The sequence below is a fragment of the Lithobates pipiens genome, unplaced genomic scaffold, assembly GCF_037356315.1.
Source record: "Lithobates pipiens isolate NorthernLeopardFrog02 unplaced genomic scaffold, aLitPip1_a1.2 Scaffold_30, whole genome shotgun sequence".
Taxonomy (NCBI): domain Eukaryota; kingdom Metazoa; phylum Chordata; class Amphibia; order Anura; family Ranidae; genus Lithobates; species Lithobates pipiens.
Genome location: NW_027507791.1, coordinates 34,442,285 through 34,468,172, shown reverse-complemented (window position 1 = coordinate 34,468,172; position 25,888 = coordinate 34,442,285). Strand labels below are relative to the sequence as shown.

Here is a 25,888-nt window from a genome sequence, read left to right as displayed (position 1 = left end):
CATTGGCCAATTTCCATACATTTTTATGACCATTTTCATTAATACAGTGATCAATGCTCTAAAATTGTATTGATTACTGTAAAAATGTCACATGCAGTGAAGTTGTTAACCACAAGGGGCAGAGGAATGGTTAAGTGTGTTCTGGGTGAGTGTTTATAACTGTCTGGGGGATGGGCTAGCAGTGACCTGACCCTGATCACTGCTCCCGATGGTCGGACGATCGGTGTCCTGTCACTAGGCAGAAGCGGGAAATAATGTTTTTGTTGTAATGTACAATGTTTAATGTGCAAAAGTACTTATTTTGTTTTTTTATGCTTTGCTTCCCCAGTTTCCTTCATCGCCACAGGAATGGCAGACTGTGGCATCCCATTTTGGGACTTTCCCAACTGCAGTGGGGCGATAGATGGGAAGCACGTCCACATCGTGCCACCACCCCATTCGGGGTCATACTATTAAAACTATAAGGGGTTTCACAGTATTGTGTTAATGGCGGTGCTGTCGGCACAATATGAATTTATGTATGTGGACGTGGGGAAGAATGGCCGGATGTCAGATGGAGGAGTCTTCGCCCAGACGGAGTTCTACCAGCGTCTACAGACAGGTGGCCTGGGATTGCCACCTGATACAGATAATGTGGAAGAACTCCCCTTCGTCTTCATAGCTGATGAAGCTTTCAGTCTGGACGAGCACGTGATGAGGCCATTCCCCCAAAGAACCCTCACCCCGGAGAGGAGGGTTTTCAACTACCGGCTGGCCAGAGCGAGAAGAGTTGTTGAAAATGCCTTTGGAATAATGGCCAGCCGGTTCCGTGTTTTTCTAACTCCCATACACATGGCGGAATACAAACTTAATCATGTTGTCCTTACATGTTGCATCTTGCACAATTATTTAAATAAGAACTCTTCTAATTATCTATCTTCATTTGGGCCTGAGGCTGGACTTGTTCCCGAAACTATGACAGGCCTGGATACTGGCCATACTGGCTTGGCCCCCCAAAGTGCCCATGAGGTTCGGGAAAAATATGTGACTTATTTTATTTTAACGGTAGGGGGGCCATTGCAATGCCACACAATCTTTAAGTTTTAAAAATTAAAATAATAAAAGAAGATAAAATCGGGAAATGTTTTTCTTGCTTGCTTTTGGTTTGTGCTGTCTCCTATGTTATCCCAGTGCACTTGTAGTGCCAAGTGTATTTTCATTAATTAAATAAGGCCCATTGTCACTGGAAACACAAAATCACTTTTCCCAAACTGGTATTGAGCATTGAAAGAATACGCCACACATTGTTGATTATTCAAATTTTTAATGGCCACATTCATGTGCCTTTGAATATTTATATGTAAAATATATTTGTTTTGTATTAATTTTTTTATTTATTTTAAAAACATTTTATTTGCCTTTTTTTATATTTGTAAACTTTTTTTTTTTTTTTCTTTTTGTTTTCTTTTTCATTAAAATTTTGAAAAATGTAACAACAATCAGCCCCAATATTTCTGATTTGGGAAGTTCCAATCTTAATAAAAACAACGGAAATGAAGAACATGATCGATATTCTGGAGAAACGGATTATATTCTCCCCAAAATATCGATCATGTTCTTCATTTCCTGCTGCATATTGTCAATACGATTCTTCATGAGATCCAGGCTAGTTCGCATGGCATCTATTTCCCCATTCCAGCCCATTATCTGGCCAATCAGCCTTTGTGCGCTGTCACTGGAAAACGGGGCCCTTTCCACAACCAGAACATCACCTACAATAGATGGTAAAAATTGGTTGAAAAAATATGCAGTCATACATGGATTTAACCAAGCTGGGTTAGACATTCACCTGGTGGGGTGCCCATTTCCCCTACTTCCTCCACCTCTCCTTCCTCAACCTCTCCTTCCTCCACATCCTCGGGGGGGGGGGGGGGGCACTGGTGCTTGGAAATGTGTCCCTTTCCCCAACCAGAACATCACCTAAAATAGATGTAAAAACATGTGTTTTGAAATATGCAGGTATACATCGATTACCTGAAGCTGTGGTGTCAGACACTCACCTGGTGGGGTGCCCATCTCCTCTCCTTCCTCCACCTCTCCTTCCTCCACATGCACATCCACGGGGGGGTGGGGGTAACCTCACATTCATGCTGGCAAGGGTGGCGGTCCCTGGGATCCTGCTTTGTGAGTCTTTTCTCCCCTATGAGAAATTAACAAACCAAAAAGTATACTTGGCACACAGATATTTCAGGCCAGAACTAGGAAGATGAAACATTGATTAGAAGTGTTGTACAATTGTCTGTTTATGAAGAGATGCAAAAGTTGAAGACATGATAAATAAATTCACTTTGCAAAAAACTACAATACTTACCTTTTTGGGCCAAGTTTCACAGATGCCCCCCCCCCAAGTATACCAAGGAACCCCGTGTGGTTTACCCTAATAAATGTTCTCTGGTGTCCCACACTTTTGCTCATGAGTGCAGATGTGTTAACCAGCTGCCAAGTGTCCTCTCCTTCAATTCCACTGAATGTTCTTTTTTAGTCATTGTAGTTTGAAACACATCTAAACCACAATGCCCTAATCTTTTTTTTCTTAAGAAAAATTACACTGAAAAAAAATGATGATTAAACCCTGTATCATAAACGATGTTTCACACGAACAACGAACGAGGGTTTGTTATTAACGATACGATTACTGTATCCACCAACATGAAAGCAGCAATTTTACATTGTACAAAGGTAAAGAAAAGCATATGGATCAGTATGCAATAATCGTAATAGGAACACACGACAAGTACTTACTTTTTTAAGAACTTTCTTGATCTTTCTGTACTGATCCGGCTCCCTCAATTTAAGGTCGGACCACCGTTTCCTCAATTGGTCTTTTGACCGTCGTACCCCAAAAAGATTGTGCAGGGTCTTAACAACTTTGGCCATGATTCTGGCCTTGCGCAAGTTCGGATGGGTGTATGGTCCATGCTTGCCATCATAATCCTTACTTCGCAAGATTGCCACCATCTCCACCATCTCTTCAAAGGCCATATTGGAGGCCTTAAATCTCCTCTTTCCGGATTGGGACGTTTGTGCCTCCGGGGATTCGTGACTACTGGAGTCATTAATATGAATCACCTGTTGTGTTTCCGCCATGTTTCTCCTACTGCGCACCGTAGAGAAAAAGGGGCGGGAAATATTCTTGTAAAAGAATGTAATGGGCGGGCAACGCAGGCGTGGTTCTACGCGTGCGCACTGTATCTAACGCCAACATGCACATGTCGTACGTGCTTACGTACGTTATGTGAGCACAAAAGGGCGGGAAAAAAGACTTGACCAAAAGAACGTCATGGGCGGGCAACGCAGGCGTGGTTCTACACGTGCGCACTGTATCTAATGCCAAAATGCACATGTCGTACGTGCTTACGTACGTTATGTGCGCACAAGAGGGCGGGAAAAAAGACTTGACCAAAAGAACGTCATGGGCGGGCAACGCAGGCGTGGTTCTACGCGTGCGCACTGTATCTAACGCCAAAATCCACATGTCGTACGTGCTTACGTACGTTATGTGCGCACAAAGGGGCGGGAAAAAAGACTTGACCAAAAGAACGTCATGGGCGGGCAACGCAGACGTGGTTCTACGAGTGCGCACTGTATATAACGCCAACATGCACATGTCGTACGTGCGAGGAGAAAATAGGAACGGAAGTTGTGAGCAAGGAAAACGAAGGTAAGTTTAAAAAAAATCCCCAAATCAGTGGTATATACTGCTTATAGATTGAGGTCTATATTGGTCTAAGATTAGGAGAGTCTGGGCTAACATTATTGTTTTTGGCTTGTGTATTGTCTTTCAGAAAAATGAATAAGACATTTAAAGATCCAGAATTCTTGAGCCTATTTATCGATAAGTACAAGGAGCTGTGGCAAGTAAAGCACAGTGCTTACTATAATAAACAAGTAAGGAAGGCAACGCTGGACAAACTTCTGGCATTTGTGCAGACTTGGATCCCAGAGGCAGACGTGGACTTTCTGGAAAAGAAAATTGGCAAATTGAGAAATATGTACAGAAAGGAGCAGAATAAAATCCTTCAATCCATCAGATCAGGAGCATCTGCAGATGCTGTGTATGTACCCAGGCTGTGGTACTTTGACAAACTACATTTTCTTGGCGACCAGAGTAAGGCCAGGGAATCGCTTTCAACCCTTCCCTCCACCCTTCCCTGCAGCATTCCCTCCACCCCAGCAGAGGCTGATGAGCAACCTGAGCCTTCCATCCTGGAAGAAGCAGATGCACCCAGCTTGAGCCAGGTATATTGTTACAATAAATATTTATAGTCATATTATTAATGATGTTAACTAGATGTTATAATTTAAACAATATTATTGATGTTACCAAAAAAAATATTTTGACATATCAATTTACAGTAGTGGCCACAAATGTTTGTCACCAGCAGAAACAATAAATACTGGGGTCAGAATGATACTCTTTTATATGTATTAACAGAATTTTAAAGTCAGGAGCTGAAAAATTGTTTATGATTGATGAACAAAAAACTAAAACGATGTCCCTTTTTTATCCACAGGATGAGCTCAGCCAGAAGAAAGTTGTGGAAAGTGGCAGGCAGGAGGAGGCTGGGACCACTGTCAGCCAGGAGTTGGCCGGGCCCACTGTCAGCCAGGAGGTGACCGGGCCCAGTAGGAGCCTCACACAGTCGCAGGTGCCTCCCCTCCATCTTCCGGCAAAAAGGCAAAAGAAGACGGTCACACAGGAGGAATCACTGCGCCTCATTAGAGAGGCTACAAATGTCTTAAGGAGCCCCCCCGAAGCTGAAGAGGCCTATGGCTGCTATATAGCCAGCCGGTTGCAGCAATTGGAGAGGGGCCAACGCCTCCAATGTGAGAGAATCATTTTCTCGGCCTTGCAGAAGGGGCTGAGTGGCGAGTTAACTGCCACAAGCGACATCGTGGATCAAGTTCCTCCTGTTCCTCCTCCTCCTCCTGCCACAAGTACACCACCAGAGACACAGCCTCACAGGAAGGCTGCTGAGAAGTATGCAGGGAAGGGTGCAGTGAAGGGTGGAGCGAAGAGAAGAAAGTGATGACCTGGCTTCAGTCTGGTCTGACCAAAGACGCAGCCTGTTGTACCACAGCCTGGGGACATATATACCATCTGCTGCTGCTCTTGATCTCTGGGATTCAGGGACCTGATTGTGCTCCCCATTATATGTACTTCTCAATATGCCAATTTTCTTTTCCACAGACTTTAATGTTTGCCCTGGGGCCAAAAGGCTACACAAATGTCACAAGTTTCTCCAGTGTTGCCTTCATTTTTATTTTTTGAACCAGAATAAATGGATATTTTTTGTTGGAAAATATACTTGCCTATGTGTTTTTTAGTCAAAGACATTTCTAAAAGACAATGTGAAATTAACAAGGGAACAAACCTCCTTGAGGTTCCAAAAAAAAAAAAAATTTATTGTGGTAACTTGTCACCAGAATAAAAATAAAAAGGTTATTGTGGTAATGACACACACAAAATAAAAAGGTTATTGTGGTAATAACACACACACAAAAAAAAAAAAGGTTTTTGGTGTTAAAGCGGAGGTCCACCCTAAAGTGGACCTTCCGCTCATCGGAACCCTCCCCCCCTCCGGTGCCACAATCGGCACCTTTCAGGGGGGAGGGGGGTGCAGTTACCTGGATAATCCAGGTAACTGCACCCACTTCCGGAATAGCTCTCTGTGGAAAGGGGCGTAACTTATGCCCCTTTCCGCAAGTGCCCGCCCCTTCCCGCAAGTGCCCCGCTGCCTGCTGGGAAACACACAGATCCCAGAGGCAGCGGGGAGCGTCCTTATTGCGCAGCGCGATTCGCGCATGCGCAGTAGGGAACCGGGAAATGAAGCCGAAAGGCTCCATTTCCTGATTCCCATACCCAAGATGGCGGCGGCAGGACCCGACAGACGACCTACAGATCGGCTTCGGGTGCCGACATCGTGGGCGCGCTGGATAGGTAAGTGTCACTATTTTAAAAGTCAGCAGCTGCAGTATTTGTAGCTGCTGGCTTTTAAAAGAAAAAAAAAACGCGGAGTCCCAGTGGACTCCCGCTTTAACTTGACAGAATAATTAAATATGGAGATCACTAGAAAATAATTGGGAAATAATTATACTAAAAATATGGATGAAAAAAAAAAAAAAAAGAGGACTACCAAAAAAATAAAAAAATACATTATTACTGAGATGGGGCTTTAAACTAAAAACAATATCATTCATGAGATGAGGAGAAAGAATCCAGAAATGTGTTTGTGAGAACTCTGTGTGAGTGAATATGAGCAGCAAAGCAACTTCGTTCTTCTAGCATTATAAAGAAGATGCGCTGCATTTAAACGAGCACAGAATTTGCAGCATGACGAATGTGCTACTTCCAATACGAACTGGAGTTTTATAAGACCGAGCACTTCCGTCTCGTACTTGCTTCAGAGCATGCGTCGTTTTTGGTCTGTCGGAACAGCATACAGACGAGCGGAATTCTACATCGGAACTGGGTCCGGCGGAGTTCCGTCGTAAAAATTTGAAATATGTTCCATTTCTAAAGTCTGACGGATTTTTGAAAATAAAAAGTCCGCTGCAGCCCACACACGATCAAATAGTCTGCCGGAATTGTTCCGTCGGACCTTTGATGTTGAAAAGTCCGCTCGTGTGTACGCGGCATAAGTTAGCAAAGTCATGAAAGAAATCTCTATGATGATGATGGTAAAAGTCCTTCACTGAGAATCATGATTTCTATTCCTGGAAGGGCAATACCTTCATATAGTGTGATCAGTCCATTATTACAACGTAATTAGTGATTAAATGATCCAGCGGGAGCACAGATGGTCTACAGGATATTATTAATAATGAACATCAATATAACAGGTGTTCATGTTCTCAACTTCCCATTTCCCATTCTTTATTTGGCTCGAGCCACCGGGGGAACTTGATACTGGCCCTATATTGCTAATTAGAACACATGCTCATTGGTAGCACCCTAAGTGGACCAGTTTCATATCCCACTGGCGTCCGGACGTACATGTTTTTGTTGTGTTTTATGTAAGCACTGTTTTTTGTGTATATGTTTCCTCTCTGTCTGTGCCTGCTGGGATTATATACTGTGTTTTGATTAAACTGCAACAGACATATTAGGATTATGTTAATGGTGACCTGTTTGAATACATTTCTAGGTGTTTTTTTATCGATTTATAGATGTACTCTGTATACTATAGAATATTAACTTTTCTAAATAATTTTCAATATATTTTATATTTTTTGTGACTTTTTGGTGTTCTGTTCCTCAGTGAGCCTCACTTTTCTTTGGGCCATCACTCTATAGGGACCCGTATTTTGGTTATATGCTATGTGACAGAGGTTAGAGGACAGTCCCATGTAATATCTGCTGCACACATTTTCAGTAAACCTTTTTTTCTTGGTTGTATTTGCAATTACTGAGACCTGGATTCAAGAATCTGAACTTCCTTCTCCTGCGTCTCTCTCCTATGGTGGCCTCCTGTGGACTCACTCTCCCAGGCCTAGTGGACGGGAAGGAGTTGGTGTTGGAATCCTCCTATCCCCTCAAAGCAGTTTCCAGGTTCTTCATTAGGGATGAGCTTCGTGTTCGAGTCGAACGTACGTTCCACTCGAACATTGGCTGTTCGTGCGTTCGGCGAATTCCGAAAGTTTTGGCCGTTCGCGTCAAAATTCGAGTGACGCGCGCGCGGACCACAATGCACTGAGTTGGCGCAGTGCATTGCTGTCCGATGATTGGCCAAGCATGCACTGTGACCCTGCATGCTTGGCCAATCGCAGTGCCGGCAGCGAGGAGAGCCATGATTGGCCACAGGCATCCTGCCTGTGGCCAATCATAGCTCAGACTGTGTAGTGCACGCCCCACACTATATAAGGCCGCCTTTAAGGCGGCCTCCTGTAGTGTGTTACTTTGCATCTGAAGCAGTGGGTGTTCTGTGTACCTTCAACACAGTACACACCAATCGTTTTTGGCTGATTTCCTATCTTGCTGCTGTGTAGTGGTTGTTGTCTGTGCCCTGACTGCAGTATACACCACTATATTCACCTCACCTATATAGCTAGTGATCTAGCTTTAACCACTTAACAACTGCCCATTGCCGATTAACGGCTTCAGGGCGGTTGTTTAACTCAGAGAGGCCGTTAATTAACGGCCTCCCAGAATTCTGCTCTCGCGTGCCCCGAGGTGTGCGCACTCGAGAGCATCCGTGACCGCCGGGTCCATAGGACCCGGCGCATCACGGTAAACGGCCGCTCATAGCGGCCGTTTACCACGTGATTGCTCCGTCAAATGACGGAGTGATCACTTGGAAACAAACCGGCGTCATGTTATGACGCCTGTTCCTCCCTCCCCTTTCTGTACCGATCGGTACAGCGGAGGGGAAAGAGATCGGTGTCAGCAGCGATGTGGGCTGCATCTGCAGTGCCCACATCGCTGCTCACCGAATTTAACCCCTCAATTCCCTGCCAATACTCTGCAATACCAGTGCATACTCTGCAGTACCCTGCCATTACTCTGCAGTACCCCGCCATTACTCTGCAGTACCCCGCCATTACTCTGCAGTACAGTACCCCGCCATTACTCTGCAGTGCAGTACCCCGCCATTACTCTGCAGTGCAGTACCCCGCCATTACTCTGCAGTACCCCGCCATTACTCTGCAGTACCCCGCCATTACTCTGCAGTGCAGTACCCCGCCATTACTCTGCAGTGCAGTACCCTGCCATTACTCTGCAGTGCAGTACCCTGCCATTACTCTGCAGTGCAGTACCCTGCCATTACTCTGTAGTGCAGTACCCTGCCATTACTCTGCAGTACCCTGCCATTACTCTGCAGTACCCCGCCATTACTCTGCAGTGCAGTACCCCGCCATTACTCTGCAGTGCAGTACCCCGCCATTACTCTGCAGTGCAGTACCCCGCCATTACTCTGCAGTACCCCGCCATTACTCTGCAGTACCCCGCCATTACTCTGCAGTACCCCCCATTACTCTGCAGTACCCCCCATTACTCTGCAGTAACCCCCATTACTCTGCAGTACCCCCCAATACTCTGCAGTACCCGCCATTACTCTGCAGTACCCCCAATACTCTGCAGTACCCTGCTATTACTCTGTAGTACCCCGCCAATACCCCGCCAATACTCTGTAATACCCTGCCATAAATTGCCATACCCAGCCATACTCAGAGATACCCAGCCATACTCGGTGATACCCTGAAGTACCCAGCCATAGACGCCCCCCACCCCTCACCGCCCTCCGGTGCTTCTACCAACTCGCCAGTACGATCAAAGCCAGAATCTTTTTTTTATTTTTTTATTTCAGGCTTCCCAGCCTAGAGGTGAGATGTGGGGTCATATTGACCCCCCCAGATTTCACTGTAAAGAGGACCTGTCACCCCATATTCCTATTACAAGGGATGTTTACATTTCTTGTAATAGGAATAAAAGTGATCAAAAATATATTTTTGGGAAAAAAAATGTCAAACTAAAATTAAGTAAAATGAACAATAAAAAAATAAAATAAAAATTAAAGCGCCCATGTCCCCATGTGCTCGCATGTGCCACACATGTGAGGTATCGCCGAGAATGTTAGAGCGAGAGCAATAATTCTAGTCCTAGACCTCCTCTGCAACTCAAAACATGTAACCAGTAAAAAAATATTTAAAGCGTCGCCTATGGGGATTTTTTAAGTAGCGACGTTTGGCGCCATTCCACGGGCATGTGCAATTTTGAAGAGTGACATGTTTGATATCTATTTACTCAGCATAACTTCATCTTTCACTTTATGCAAACATTGGGCTAACAAGTGGTTAATAATAGAGCTTGCAGTCAGTAGTGTTAGGAGATAGTGCGTGCTGTCTGCGTGCTCTGTACCCAATACATACCGCTATAATATAGGGCAGGCCCCTACTTTCAAACATCCAACTTACAAACATCTCCTACTTGCAAACGCAAGGAGACAGCAGCAAGTGAGATGAAAAAAGATGGACGACAAAACAAATTATACAGGGGTGATAACCCTTCCCTATGTTTTCCAAAAAGCTTAAAGATATTTTTTTTGACTGGAGCTACACTTTAAAAATGTACCGGTTGAAAATGACAAACAGATTCAACTTAACACAACAAACCTACACAGTCCCTGTCTTGTTTGCACCGCCTGTATACTGCTGTTCTGAGTATATAGGGCCTGGGGGCCACACGCATTTCCTTTTTTTAATATGGGTACGGGGTTCCCCTTAATATGTGTACAAGACCCAAATAGGCTGGTAATGGGCAGGGAGGGCTACCCATGCCATGTTTCTCAATGATTTTCAACCATATTGCAGGAACCAGATATAACATTAAAACCGCAAGCAGTTTTAAATGGTGTTATTTCCGTTTAATGTCATTTTGTGCAGGGATTGTTCTAAACACGGGAAACACGTGGCACTTCACAGGCATACTACAGACACCCCCCAGGCACCATATTTAAAGGAATATTTCACTTTTTTTTTTTCACTTTAATCGTCATTAAAATCAGTGCTCCCGCCAAAACGGTAGTTTTTAAAACTTTTTTTTGCAGTGACCCATGTCCCCTGAGGCAGGAGGCAGGTCGCCAAACCCTTTTTAGCACACTATCTTGCATATTAGCCGTTAAAATTAGCACTTTCCAATTCGAACGTTCGAGTCCCATAGACTTCAATGGGGTTCTAACGTTCGTACCGAACGCGGGGGTCGTTCGCAAGTTCTGGTGCGAACCGAACCGGGGGGTGTACGGCTCATCCCTATTCTTCATCAACCCCCTCTCTGTCCCTCTTCATTTGAAGCTCACTGTATTCGTTTATTTTCTCCAGTTTCATTGAGAATTGCTGTGATCTATCGCCCCCCTGGACCGGAATCAAACTTCCTTGACGACCTGGCTACCCTTTTTCTCCTCTGAAATTCCAACAATCATTCTTGGTGACTTCAACATCCCTGTTAATCTTAACACTCCTGCTCCTTCTAAGCTGCTGAGCCTAACCACCTCTTTTGATCTAAAACAATGGACAAGAGCTTCCACTCTGTTGGCAACTGCCTTGACCTCATCTTCTCCTACCTATGCACTCAGCACACCCTCTCCAATATTCCTTTGCATCTATCAGATCGCCACCTTATTAGTTTCACTCTCTCCTTGTCTGCCTCCTCCTTGCCTTACAACTACCAAACTATTCCCCGTAGAAACCTTCGCCATCTTAACACTTCTCTTATTTTCTCTGCTACAGATTGTCTCTACGACAAAATCGAATCCTTGTCCTGCCCCAACTTGGCTATTTCTGTCTACAACAGTTCACTGTCATCCACCCTGGATACCTTCGCCCCCCTCACTATGCACAGAATCAGGCCCTGACCGCTATAACCCTGGCAGACAGACAATACCAGAAGCCTCAAAAAAGTAGCCGTGCTCTTGAGCGTCTGTGGCGTAAAACTAAGTCACAGCAAGATTTCAGCCAATAGAAATCTGCCCTCCAAAAATACCATTCCTGCCTGCACGCTGCCAAACAGACCTACTTTATCACTCTCATTAACATACTCTCACGCAGTCCCCATCAACTCTTTTCTACCTTTACCACTCTACTTCGTCCTCCATTACCCCCACCCACTAACTTACTCACTGCCCAGGAGATTGCTTATCACTTCAAAAATAAGATTGAGACGATTTGTCTCGAGATCTCCGCTCTACAGACATCTCCCTCACCTTACACTTCTTGTCCTCCTGTACAATCAATACTTTCCTCTTTTGACCCAGCTACTATAGAGGAAGTCACTAAACTTTTTTCTAATGCCCACCTAACCTCCTGCCCCCTGGACGCTGTTCCTTCTCAAATACTACGGTCACCATCTGACTCAATCCTACACTCCTTAACTTAGTCCCAAAATACCAACCAAGCCGCTCTCTTTGGTTATCCCAAGACCTCCTGCTCTCTAGCTCCCTTGTCACCTCCCATGCTTGCCTCCAGGATTTCTCCAGAGCTTCTCCCATCCTTTGGAACTCCCTACCCCAATCTGTCCGACTGTCCCCTAATCTATCCATCTTTAGACGATCCCTGAAAACCCTTCTCTTCAAAGAAGCCTATCCTGCTTCTAACTAACACTGTTTTACTTCCTCCATCAGCTCATCCCCCCACAGCTATTACCTTTTGTATTAATTGCCCCTTCCTTTTTAGATTGTAAGCTCTAATGAGCAGGGCCCTCTGATTCCTCTTGTACCAAATTGTAATGTAACTGTAATGTCTGCCCTCATGTTGTAAAGTGCTGAGCAAACTGTTGGAACTATATAAAACCTGTTTAATAATAATAATGGCAGGGGTTTGCACAGGCAGGGATTGCATTGGCAATTATCATCTTGGATAAAGTATTCATATTGGATTAAGTATTGCACTTCCGCTCAGCACTATCTAACACAACTCTCTTCTACCCTCCCACAGGTATGTGTCAGCTCACAACTTCTACCTTTAATTGAAACTGGGATCAGCTTGCTAGTTCTGTGTTCTGGAATGGTCGGACCCTGGGCACTACTGTCTCTGCCTCACTCCTTCCTCCCCCTCTCTGCCCACACATCGCGTGGAGCTGGGAATATTTCGGAAGGGAAGGAGGGATCCGTAGTGCAACTCTCAATGTGAGTGCAAGTGCCAGTCTAAACCTGGTGTCACCCTCGGGCAGGTGTCACTCGGGTGCAACCCGCACCCCCCACACCCCATAGCAAAGCCACTGGGAGGGATCCTACCAGAATTCATAGTTCCGACAGGTGTGTGTCATGGGAGTGCGAGGTATCTTCCACCTCAGAGACTTTCTCCTCCTCTATTGTCAGCCTTCCCCGGATCTTATCTAGGTCGTGCCTGATCAGGGTGCATTCTTTAAAGAGGTGGTCTGTGCGCCCCATGAGTTCAGCCTCGCTCGCACTTATGGCCTCCAGGATGGGTCTGGTGATTGCTTCATGCTCTGCTGAGAGTGCCGGATCATCAGGAAGTTGAATTGCTCTGCCGCGCCCCCCCCCGCTCCATCCTTGCAGCGTTCTGTTTGGCGCGCTGATCTGCTGACCAAGGAGACAAGATGGCGGGGGTGGACCCAATCTCCATGTCTCTCATAGAGCGGGTCAAGTTTTGCTTCTTCTGCACCTTCTGAGCCCTCTTGGTGGCTGATGAGGGCATCCCTGGGATGAGGGCACTGAGCCCTACCTGGATTTGTGCTCTGAACACGGGCAAAACTGCTCCTAAGGACCGGATGAGTGCAGGATAGACGGAGCTCTGAAGAAACGCTTGCTGCCTCGCCTACATCTGGCCGCGTCCCATATTTTAAAATATTTTATATTAAATTGCCCTTAAAGTGTTTTGTGAACCATCACCTTGTAAAACAATCCATTCAGTTTAAAAAGAAATGAAAGGCTGCATAAGGAGTGTAAAGCGGAGTTCCGCCCAGAAATGGAACTTTCCCTGTTTGGATTCCTCCCCCCTCCGGTGTCACATTTGGCACCTTTCAGGGGGAAGGGGGAGCAGATACCTGTCAAATCCCGGTATCTGCTCTCACTTCCGGGAAAATCGCTGCACATTTACACGATTCACGCAATGTCCGGCAAATCCTCCTTTTTTCTGCTGACGTCTGGGGGACACACAGGTCCCAGAATGCATCAGGGACCAATCGGAACATGCAGCGTGACTCGTGCATGCGCAGTAGGGAACCAGAAGTGAAACCGAAAGTCTTCACTACCTAGTTTCACTTACCAGGAATGGCAGCGGCAGCACCCAGGAGTTGAGCCGAAGATCAGTTGGAGTGCTAACATAGCGGGCGGGCTCCCTGGACAGGTTAGTGTCCTTTATATTATTTTTTTTCCACCGGTGGAACTCAGCTTTAAGGAGGTGGGGTTGGAGAAACAACAGGACACTGATCTTCCCAGTAAATTGCTGTGAGGGGGAATCGGCACAAGTCTTGGCCATTTGAGGACAGGCAGGCTGTTCTTCCAGCACAACTAGAACAAAGCTGGGAAAAATGTGCTCTAATGCCTAGAGTGGTCAGTTTGAAAAATCGGAAACAGGGGGACTGGCAGGATCACCTGGTATTCCACACAAAGAAAGCAATAAAAAGAATGATACTGTTTGACACAGTTACCTGGTACAGCAGGCACATATCAGAAATATGAAATGTTGAGATAAAGTTCTTTAACCACTTCAGTATCGGGCATTTTAACCCCCTTCCTGCTCAGGCCAATTTTCAGCTTTCAGCGCGGTCACATTTTGAGTGACAATTACACTGTCATTGAACACTAATCATATGACATTTTCAGAGGGGTGACACCCGTGGGTAGTGGCACCGCCAACACCACCTGCCGCACTGTGCCCTTGCGCCCGGCGTGCAGCTGCTGTTTCCCCCAGCAAGCAGAACTAAGCCGCTTCCCCCTCCTCTCTGTTTACATACACAGAGGAGGAGGAGCCGAGCTTGAGGGACACACACCGCTGTGTGTATGATTATTGCTGGTCTGAGGTAAGGGTGGGTGTCTGCACTGGGGGGGGTCTGCACAGAGGGGGGTCTGGACAGAGGGGTGTCTGCACTATGGGGATCTGTACTGGGGGGTGTCTGCACGGGGTCTGCACAGAGGGGGGTCTGGACTTGGGGTGGGGTCTGCACTGGGGGTCTGCACTGGGGGGGTGTCTGCACTGGGGGCAGGTGTCTGAACTGGGGAGTCTGCACTGGGGGTGGGTGTCTGCACTGGGGGGGTGTCTGCACGGGTGTCTGCATGGAGGGGGTGTCTGCACGGGTGTCTGCATGGTGGGGGTGTCTGCACAGGGGGGTCTGCATGGAGGGGGTGTCTGCACTGGGGGGTCTGCACTGGGGGGGGGTGTCTGCACTGGGGTCTGCATGGAGAGGGTGTCTGTACTGAGGGGGTCTGCACTGGGGGGTGTCTGTACTGCTGGGATTTTGCACTGACGGGGGTCTGTAACTGAGTGAGGTCTGCACTGAGGGGGGGGTGTCTGTACTGTTGGGGGGGTCTGCACTGGGGGTCTGCAGTAAAGGGGGTGTCTGTACTGAGGGGGGTCTCTAATGCTGGGGGGTCTGCACTGAGGGGGGGTGTCTGTACTGAGGTGGGGGTGTCTGTGCCAATGGGGGGTCTGCAGCAAGGTGGCAGTGTCTGTACTGAGGTGGGGTCTCTGTACCGATGGGGGGGTCTGCACCGAGGTGGGGGTGTCTACTGATAGAGGGGTCTGCACCGAAGGGGTGTCTGTACTGAGGGGGGAGGTTTATACTGAGGAAGGGGGGTCTGTATTGAGGGAGGGGGATCTATACTGCGGGAGAAGGGTATGTAGTTAGTGGAGGGGGTCTGTACTGAGGGGGACTATAGTTGGAAGGGGGGTGACACTAACCCTAGTGACGCCCCTGCTGATGAGCAGCAATGATGGGCACTGATGGGGCACTGTTTAGCGGCACTGATAGATGGCACTGATGGGAAGCACTGATGAGGAGGCACTGATTGGCATTACTGATGGAAACTAATTGACATCTCTTATGGGCATTGATTGGCATTACTGGCAGGCACTGGTGGGCATCACTGGTGGGCCACTGATGGGCATCACTGATTGGTCTCCACTGATAATCAATGCGCTGGTTATCATTGCAGACCCCCCCCTTCCATCAGAGCCGCTGATTGGCTCTCCTCTACTCATACCTGTCGGCGCAAATGGAAGAAAGCAGATAAACAGCACTTCCTGGTTACCATGTCATTGGCTGTGAACTGATCATGTGGTAAAAAGCTTACCTCATGGGCTCTTTACCTAGATTGGAGAAGCAGTGTGTCGAACCAACACATCGCACCACCGATAGCTGCGCTGTGTGCCCCCCGAGGGTGCACATGTGCAGCTTGTCCTGCTGGACATCATATGACTACAGTCAGGACAGCTGATCCCCACTGTGGCCATCATTTTGCTATTGGTCGGGCAATGTAGTTAAATATATGTTTTTAATCCCATTATCACCCCCTGTAGTGAATGGTATCAATCTGATCTGTTGTCTCTCTTGCCTGTGTTTTCAGTCAGATATGGCGACCCGTCAGATTTAGTAACAGGAGTAACGTTCTGTCGCCACCATCTTGGTACACCCCGCACTCGTCCACAGTAAGGATAAAGTGAGAAATCGGCAAACGGACATCTTGTTACACCCACCGGAGTCTTACATTTTACACTTATTTTTACAAGTAAACTCAGCTTATATAGTCAAATGGAGTATTTTGAAATCTGTCAGACTGTTTTGATGTTGATTTTTCTAATCAGTGGTGTTCTATCATATTAGCAAACATGTGAGATCACCATGTTCTCCCTGTGCCTGCGTGGGTTTCCTCCGGGTACTCCGGTTTCCTCCCACTCTCCAAAGACATGCAGGTAGGTTAATTGGCTTTAGTCCAAAATTGTCCCTAGTATATGAATGGGGACCTTGGATTGTGGGCTCCTTGAGGGTAGGGATCGGTGAGAGTGTGCAATGTACAGGGATATGGACAATTGTAGACACTCACTCAGGTTGAACTGGATAGACTGGTGTCTTTATTCAACCTTACTAACTGTGTAACTATGTGTCAGCGGTACCCAGTATAACTTCCTTGTAACAAGATGTTCTTTTCTGAATGAAGTGTTCAAAGCACCCGGAATCATTTTATGTATTTATCCCAAAAAATAGTTACATTTTAACAGCAGATATGAAACAATAATAAGTTATATTTTACAGAAATACCAATCAATGGAAAAAGACCCGACTTCCTTCTCTGACACCTTGTTACAAGATATTCGGGATCTGGGAAGAGGAGCTGTGATTGGACTCTGGAAGTGTCTCTTTGCACTACGGAAAAATCATCCTAATTTATTGTCGGTTCTGGATGAGATCACACAGACAGGTAACAGGACTTTGTGTTTTCAGATAATGATTGACACTAATTATCCCAAAATAATGATTGACACCAATTATCCCAAAATAATGATTGACACCAATTATCCCAAAATAACGATTGACACTAATTATCCCAAGTGTCCCTCCATTGTCAGTGATGAACACAGTACACATACACCGCACTCCTCACCACTATCTTTCTTCTCTCCTTTTCTCTTTGGCAGATTTGCTCTTCTTCCCATTTCCAAACAAATCCTCACCGTCAGATCAGAATTTGTATTTATTTTAACAGTATAGATAGGATTTCTAATAATGTATTTTTTTCTGGACTGTAAACCATGTGACCACATTACTCCTCCCCCTTTCTCTGGAACGCCATGTCCCGTCTCCTAACTACTAAAATATTTCTATCTGAAAACTGATATTGGATTACATGGAAACAACCTTGTTTTAGAAAATCGTTCTTTACTGCACATTGGAATGGAGGTTATAAAAATGGAAAGTGAATGTAAACCCTAAAAATATTAAATGTATAATTGGAAGTGATTTGTTATCTGTTTTATTTGTACAAAAATATTGTGTAGCAGTTTTGTTTCCTTTGCAGAGATGTGCACAATGTTAAAGACCAAGTTCACCTTTTCCAGAAAATAGTCTATGCAGTCATCATGGGGTCTCAGTAGTTATTAACTGCTTGCCGACCAGCTGCTGCAATTGTATGGGGGCAGGTTGGTTTGGCTGTGTGAATCGCCATCATTGTATATTGGGTGCGTACATGACAATCTGTGCCAATTCACTAGCGGGGGAGCCAGCCAGCGGGTCCACCTGTGATCGCTCCAGAGAGAAGCAGAACAGGGATCTGCCAGTGTAAACAAACAGATCCCTGTTCTGTCAGGGAAGTAGAGTGAGATTGTCTGTTCCTAGTGATTAGAAACAGCGATCTCTCTCCTCCTCCAGTCAGCCCAGCCCCCATACAGTTAGAAACACCTCTCAGGGAACACATTTAAACACTTGATCACCACTAGTGTTAACCACTTCCCTGCCGGTCTCATTTATACAGTAATCAGTGAATTTTTATATGGTCCCAAAAAAGTGTCAAAAGTGAACAATTTGTCTGCTGCCATTGCTAGTAAAAAAAATAATAAAAATGCCATAAAACTATCCCCTATTTTGTAGACACAATAACTTTTGCACAAACCAATCAATATCCGCAAAATTGTATTTTCTTTTACCAAAAATATGTATAAGAATACATATTGGCCTACAGGGGTCTCAAACTGGCGGCCCTCCAGCTGTTGTGAAACTACAAGTCCCATCATGCCTCTGCCTGTGGGAGTCATGCTTGTAATGGTCAGCTTTGCAATGCCTCATGGAACTTGTAGTTTCACAACAGCTGGAGGGCCACAAGTTTGAGATCCCTAGCCTAAACTAAGGAAGATTTATTTATTTTATTTTTTTTACATTTTTAGGGGATGTTTATAATAGCAAAAAGGTAAAAAAATAATTTATTTTTTTTCAAAATTGCCACCTTTTTTGTTTATAGTGCACAAAATATAAAAACAGCAGAGGTGATCAAATACCGCCAAAACAAAGCTCTATTTGTGGTGAAAAAAAGGACAGACATTATGTTTGGGTACAATGTCGCTCGACCGCGCAATTTTCAGTGAAAGTGACGCAGTGCCATATCACAAAAAATGGCCTGGTCAGGAAGGGGGTAAATTCTTTTCCGGGGCTGAAGTGGTTAAAGAGCGCCCTGGTAAAAGTCCCCGTATTCTGAACGTATATAAATATACAGAAGTGATCTGATTAATATTGTGTTCTGACTGATTGTATAAATAATATACCGGCCATATTAGATCTTTGTGTATTAACCCTTTCACTGCCAGGGCAGTTTTTGCATTTTTTATACGTTAAGTAAGAAAGCCAGTATGGTGGTCTGAATTTATGGGAGGAGCCCGGGGGGTATGTAAACAGACCACTCACCCATGCTCCTTGTCAGTTCCAGTGCGCGATACCCTCCCCCCTTTTTTCCCTCCGTTTCAGGGCACTTCTCAGCACATTTCTCTCCACGATCATTCATTACTTATCTTGGGTATGCCTCTTTCTATTGGCAAACTGGCCAGATGACCAAGGCACACCTCAGGTCTATTTTATGTTTTAAGTCTTGTCGTGTGTTTATGTGATCCACAGTTGTCTCGGTCATAGGGCACGACCATTAATGGCACATTTTAGGCCTAAAGATCAGTTAAAATCCCCACACATTATATATATTCTGAAGGAAACAGTTTATCAAACATATTTGCAGTAAAAAGATATTTTAGTGCACAAAACACAATATATTTCTAATTTTTTTTAATAAAATATAAATATTGTGGTATAGATACCCAAAGGGTCAAACCTTAAAACTAATCTCCAGCTTTACTTTAACTAATTAGTTTGGTCCATGCTGGCCCAAGTGCTCTGTATAAACTCTACACAGTGCTTTGTTCTGGCTATGGGACTTGAACATCCCATCCCACATCATGACATCATCTACCCACCTCTCCACCTCAGCCAATCAGAGGAAGCTTTGTATTTATTCATGCAGTTCATATAGTGTGCCCAGCAGGTGCACATGTTAGTATAGGAAAGCATTTCACAACCTTTTTCTAGACAAGGCACCCTTGAAAAGTATTTTCAGTCTCACACCACCCCAATCTAAGGCTTGGTTCACATTGCTGCATGTCACAGAACACTCACAAAATTGCATATGTTCCTGACACACAGATAAACATACTGCTAATTACCAGATGTGCAGGGGTGACTGTGACGGACCCCCATACTCAAGAGGAGTATGTCCACAGTATAAAAAACGGATAAGAATGGGCTGTGCTTCCTGTCACAAATGCGGTTTTTGCAGATATCTATATGCATCAAGGTCCATACTGTTGCCGAATGGTCATCTATTCAAGCCCAAATTTGCTGTGACATGCCAATCGGTAGGGATAGTGTATATCATGATCTGCCAGTGCAATGCCTTCTATATAGGCAAAACCAAACGTCCCTTTTTCCACCGCATCAGGGATCATGTATCCCTGGTGCGGGGGAAGAAAATGGAAACCCCAATTAGCCAACATTTTGGTTTACACCATCAGTTCAATGACCATCTCATGCATTTTTTCCCACTTGAACATGTCCCCCGGAGATAGAGGGGGGACTATAATCATATTCTTTTACAAAGGGAAACCCGGTGGATATTCAATTTAGAAGCCACTCGGTCCCCTGGACTCAATGATGCGATCAGTTTTAAGCCTTTTCTTTAAACACTAGCAATGTTTTTTTTTCCTTCTCTTCTCTTCTCCCCTTAGGATTTCAAAATGTCTCTAAAAACATCATTACAATGTATGTTGATTATTAAGATTATATTACAGAATTTATCAAATGGACTATGTATGAGACCCCAAAGATTTATGAGGATCCTACATATCTCCCATCCGAAAGAGTCTGCACGGGCACCCAGGGGCAATTCTGACCTATGACCTATCCAACTAGTTATATTTTTGGTCAACTTGCCCCCACTCTAAAAGTGAGGTTTTTTTGCAGCCCACACCTTGCAAATAGTTTTTTCTTATCATCTTTTAAACTGGGGACTATATAGGGGCCGACAATTCCATTTTTGTCATCCCCTTCCCCGTAGATTTGCAAGTGCTTGGTCCGGTAATTCGATCTGGGTATAGTTGCCCTTTTCCATCATGGTCGCCTGTCGCCAATAAAGCGCAGTGGTTGCCTTTAGCGCAGTTACGGTTCCAAAATGGCTGATGCGTTGCAATGACGTAAGTTACGTCTTTCGCGCATGCGCAATAAGTTCTGTACGTGCAGCAAGGAAATTCCTCCGGAAGACATGCCCGCAGCCCGGTAGTGACGTCAGACGCTGCCGGGCTGGAGCCACGAGTCAAAACACCAGCCCCGTCAGTGCCGTTCAGGCAATTGACGGGAACACATCTTGAGGACGTTCGCCAGTGACCAAGTACTTGAATTACATTGATTCAAATACTATTACAACAAACAGGTAGGAATAGAAATTTCTAATGGACATAGAGGATGGTCCTCTATGCCCTATTGTAGAACAATTACCCTTATTATAAATTTAATGGGGGCACTTATTGACGCGGGGATTTAGTTTCTTTCTCCTCTTTGCTTTCCAGATTGGCATAGACAAATGCCCTTTTCGTTGAAATATATTACTTACAATTCAGGTCTGACAACACATGGATCACTCTTTTATCTGGCATTACGAACTGGTCTAAATTTGACTATTTTTCTGGACTATTCCAGGTATGCACATAAGTTGACTATCATGGGTTATCTAACCAGTATTTGAACATAATTCAGATGTAACGTACTCTTATTCTCGTGCCTCTGCAGGCAGGAAATATCAGGGATCCCCAAGGGTGTTCTCATCATACTCCATTGATTTGGTGTGAGTTCCTTCACTTACCAATGATTATCTACAGTAATGACAAACAACAAATACATTTATAAATCCAGGGGTAAGATGTTTTATTTTAATTTCACTTCACCTAATTTGTAACCTCCAACAGTGGAGAACTATGCCATCATAGAATGTATGTCTAGAAATTTGGATTTTATTCATTGAATGGAATGCTTTTTTCTCATGAGTATTTTTGTAATTTCTTTTGTTTTACAATAACTATGTCCTGTTTCAGATGTATTTAATTACTGTCCTGGTCTAATTGTAGATCAGAATATAATTATTTATCATAACTATTTCAAGTTGATATGGGGGTCTTTTTTGGGGGGGACACTTCATGTGCCCCCTAGGACTCTTTATGTCCATAGGAATGTTTATATAACTGTTTATTTTTTGTACATTTGCAGTTTTTTCTGTATATCGTTTGCTGCAATGTCTTGAGGAAGCTCAGAAGAGCGAAACATGTAGGAAAGAAACAATGCAGGCTCAATATTATACAAATATGGTAATCTGTGGAATTCTGTAGAATCTGCACCAGTGTTTGTATATTTACATTCATGTTCACTATATGCATATGGAGAAAATTGTTCTCTTTATTTTAAATATGTATTTTGTACATTTAATAAAACTTTTTTGGTTTTAACTTTAAATATTGTATTCATATATATGGTACCGATATAAAAATCCCGGGGGTTGGTTACCCTCCAGTCCCCTAGTAATTTCTCTTTCCCCTTTCTTTTCAAAACATGTCCACAGTATAAGTTTCCCTTGCCTGGTACCAGCATGATCCAAGATCCCTTAGCCCACCCAGGTACTTGTCGAGCCATCAGTGTAGGGTGGCGGAAAACATAAGACTGTTTATTCAAAAACAGGTAAAGAGAGATATACACTCCGGGCACAATCCTCCCTTCTTTGCATAATGACACAGGGCGGGATAAACTATATTCAGTAACAAATGACAAATAGACAGCCTTTAGGAAGGGCTGCAGGATAAATACCTCCTCCCCTCTCACAGCTAATCCACATACACATATACATCCCATAATACTTTGCTCCCAAGGTAGACAGAAACAATAGAACAATGGGATACAGCCACTTAGAAATTATGTGGACAGACTAAAGTTCCTTTTTAATAAAACATCTTTGCCATTCTGAAGCTTCCCTCCAACCACTTTGCATAATATTTTATATATACTGTGATTCTGTACTTGCCAAATATGCTGAAGAAATCTCCCTCCACCAAATCTGGCTGCAGTCATTTTACCTGTGGGCAGCTGAAGCTGCTACCTGTCCACTTCCTGGATTTACACAAACCCACAGAGGCACACCTCCATCTCTGCAGCCCTGCAGCTCTCATTAGCCCTCTTATGACTCCTTCCCCCTCCCTTCCTGGCAAACTCTCACGAGAGTGAGAGAGAGAGAGCTGTGCATGGTGTCATTAGCCTAGGCTTTTTTGCCACGCTTGATCTGCTTGTTGCAAAGTTTACAAATTGCAACAGTGCAATTGGCTGCACATGTGCTAAAAAAGCCCAAACAGCTGAGCTGTGGGAAGTGAGCCAGGAGATCAAAGCTCCACAATCTGATGGAATAGGGTGGCTGCTCTCTACTCCTCCATGATGGCTGCCTCATTGGAGTTGTGCCTCCCACTCAATGTCCTCCTCTGCTCTATCCAGCACCCAAGTTGCATCAGTGACCTCATCAACATCACCCCCTCCATCCTCACCATCACTGGAGCCAACTTGGCAATACGCTGCAGATGGGTGAACATAACTGCCAATTTGTTGTTAACCAGTGTTCTCCCCTCTCTGTAGGCTCATGTTCCTACTGTCCTAAACCTCAGAATCAACATCTGAACAATGGTCTGGCAATTACTTGACTGAGTTCCCCAAGTACCTTCGGATACAAGCCATCTGGTTCCGGTGATTTATTAATGTTAAGTTTCCCATGTCTAATTTTAATTCTGTCCTCTGTTAACCATAGAAGTGCTTCCTGTGATGTGTTATAATCATAAACACTGCAAATTTGGTTACAGAAGCCCCCCAATTCCCTTGTGAAGACTGAGGAGAAGAAGAAATTCAATACCTTTGCCATCTCCCCATCCTTTGTAACAGATGTCCTTCCTTATTCTTTATTGGGCCAATATGGTCTGTCCTCACTTTTTTACTGTTTACATACTGTGGTAGTGACCAGTGTATGGGTCTAGGATTCTCAACCAGGCAGGATGAGGGGCTCCAGTGTATTTGCTTGTTTGGGAGGAAACTGGCTTTTCAGTTTTTAAATTATTTACTTAAGTCTACTTTGGGACCTGGAGCCCGGGGATTTCTTAGAGATGCCAGTGGGATGAAATCCCCAGTCCTGGGTCCGGGTTTTGAGACTCACCAGCACACTAATTGTTCAGGTGTGTGTGGGCCTGATAGAGTCAGGACCATGGTTCTGGGCTCCACCCTCCTGAGGAGTCCAGGCTTGCAAGGGAGAAACCAGAGAGTGCAGGTGTGCACTGGAGTATCATATAAATGTACTCACCGAGGCCAAGATGCCGAGAGCTGTCCCTGTTGCGACTCGGCGCAGACCACTCCTGAAGGTGGCACAGAGGGTGGTTGCACCAAGAGGCACAAGCTACCAGTAGGACAGTCACTTGCTAGTAGATCAGCAGGAGCTTGAGCAGAGCTGGAAGGTGATGTCCCATGGGAAGGTCCAGAAGCAATGGTAGTAAGTCCGTAAGACAAAGGCAGAATCCAGGAGGCAGGCCAGGGGTCAAACACAGTCAAGATCAGAAGACAACAAGTACCAGGAATGCTGAGACAGAAGGGTAATCCAAAGACAAGCCAGGGGTCGAACACAGGAGATAGCAGGTAAGTCCAGATGCAGGCTGAGGGTCAAATACATTCAGAAAGCGTGAGTCCAAGGTCAAGCCAGAGGTCGGGTCAGGAGAAGATCAGCGAGGTCGATGATGCAATCCAGGTCACAACGGGTAATACAGATCACAAGAGCAGACGTGGGAATCACAGGAAGCTGAAAACGAAACAGCAGTGTGTTTGGATGACCTCACTTCCTTTATAGGTCAGCGAGGGGTCACACCCTGTGTGTGTGTGTGTGCTTGTGTGCTTTAGCTTATTCCTAGTGCGCACAACTGTGCACCAGAGCACTTTACCCGTGCGCATCTTATGACAGTGCCCCCCCTGAGGGTCGGCCTCCGGAAGCCCAAGCTAGCCATCAATTCCGGATGTTGCTGATGGAATGTCTTCATTAATTTGGGAGCATAAAGGTTCTTGAATGGTTGCTAGGAGTTATCTTCTGAAGGATACCCCTTCCATTTTACCAGGTATTGTATTTGCCTACTGACTTTCCTGCATCCTAGTCAAGCTTCCACTTCAAATTCATCTTCTCCATCGATCTTGATGGGTGGAGGAGGAGGCATTTCTCTTCCAGGAAAAGGACTGGGGACCAATGGCTTCAAAAGGGAGGCATGGAAAACAGGGTGTATCCTGTAAGATCCAGGGAGAGCATCTGGGGACAAGGAAGTTTAAGATTAGTGGCAGATAGCCAGACTTCCTCACCAATTTTAAAGGTAGGGTTCTCCTTCCTTCCCCTATCATGGTATTTCTTGTAATCGTCCTGGGCCTTCTGTATGGTCTCCTGGATCCTTTGCAAATTAGATTGGATGGCGGTATTCCGATCTTGGACCGCAGGAACAGTAGATTCTGGGATGGAGTTGGGGAGGAAAGAAGGGTGAAACCCACAGTTGATCCAAAAGGGAGTCTGGTTGGTAGTATGAATTGAATTGTTGTAGGCAAATTCTGCATATGGCAACAGGGCCGACCAATCATTTTGAGATCCTGAACAGAAGCAGCGAAGATACTGCTCAAGGGTTTGGTTTGTCCATTCAGTTTGCCCCTTGCTTTGGGGATGATATGCCAATGACAAACAGATCTTGACTTCCAGTGTCTTGCAGAGTTCTCTCCAGAATCTAGAGGTGAACTGTGGACCTCTATCTGATGTGATACTGCTGGGAACCCCATGGAGCTTGACAACCTCCTTAATAAAGAGATTGGCAGTTTCCAGAGCAGAGGGGGTACCGACCATAGGTAGGAAATGGGCCATCTTTGAAAGACGACTACTACCAGAATTGTGGTGAATCTTTCCGAGGGCGGTAGCTCCACAATAAAATCCATTGACACGTCTGCCCAAGGTCGGTCAGGGATGGGCAAATGCCTTAACAGACCCCAGGGCTTGGTCTTGGGACCCTTGTTAAGCTGGCACAGTACACAAGAGGCAATGTAAGTCTGGCAGTCCTGTCTCCAACCTGGCCACCAGAAGGAATGAGAGATCAGTTCCACTGTTTTCTGTGTCCCAAAGCGGCCGGCCAATTTGTGATCATGACAAGTCCTTAGAACTTGAGTCCTAATCTCAAGGGGAACAAAGACCTTGTTTTGGGCCCAGAACAGATTGTCACGTTTTTCCAAGGTAGATAGGACTGGGTCATTGCAATGGACTGAAGCCGTTTTGATGGCCGT

General features: G+C 45.2%; 1 protein-coding gene across 1 annotated transcript in view; it reads left to right on the top strand.

The window, feature by feature from the left end:
- LOC143942156 (uncharacterized) overlaps positions 1-25,888 on the top strand; it is a 1,285,630-nt gene that overhangs the window by 146,238 nt on the left and 1,113,504 nt on the right. Inside the window, exon 5 of the mRNA XM_077463417.1 lies at positions 16,748-16,913. Within this exon, the coding sequence (XP_077319543.1) occupies positions 16,748-16,913 (166 nt within the window). The remainder of the gene's footprint in view (positions 1-16,747; positions 16,914-25,888) is intronic.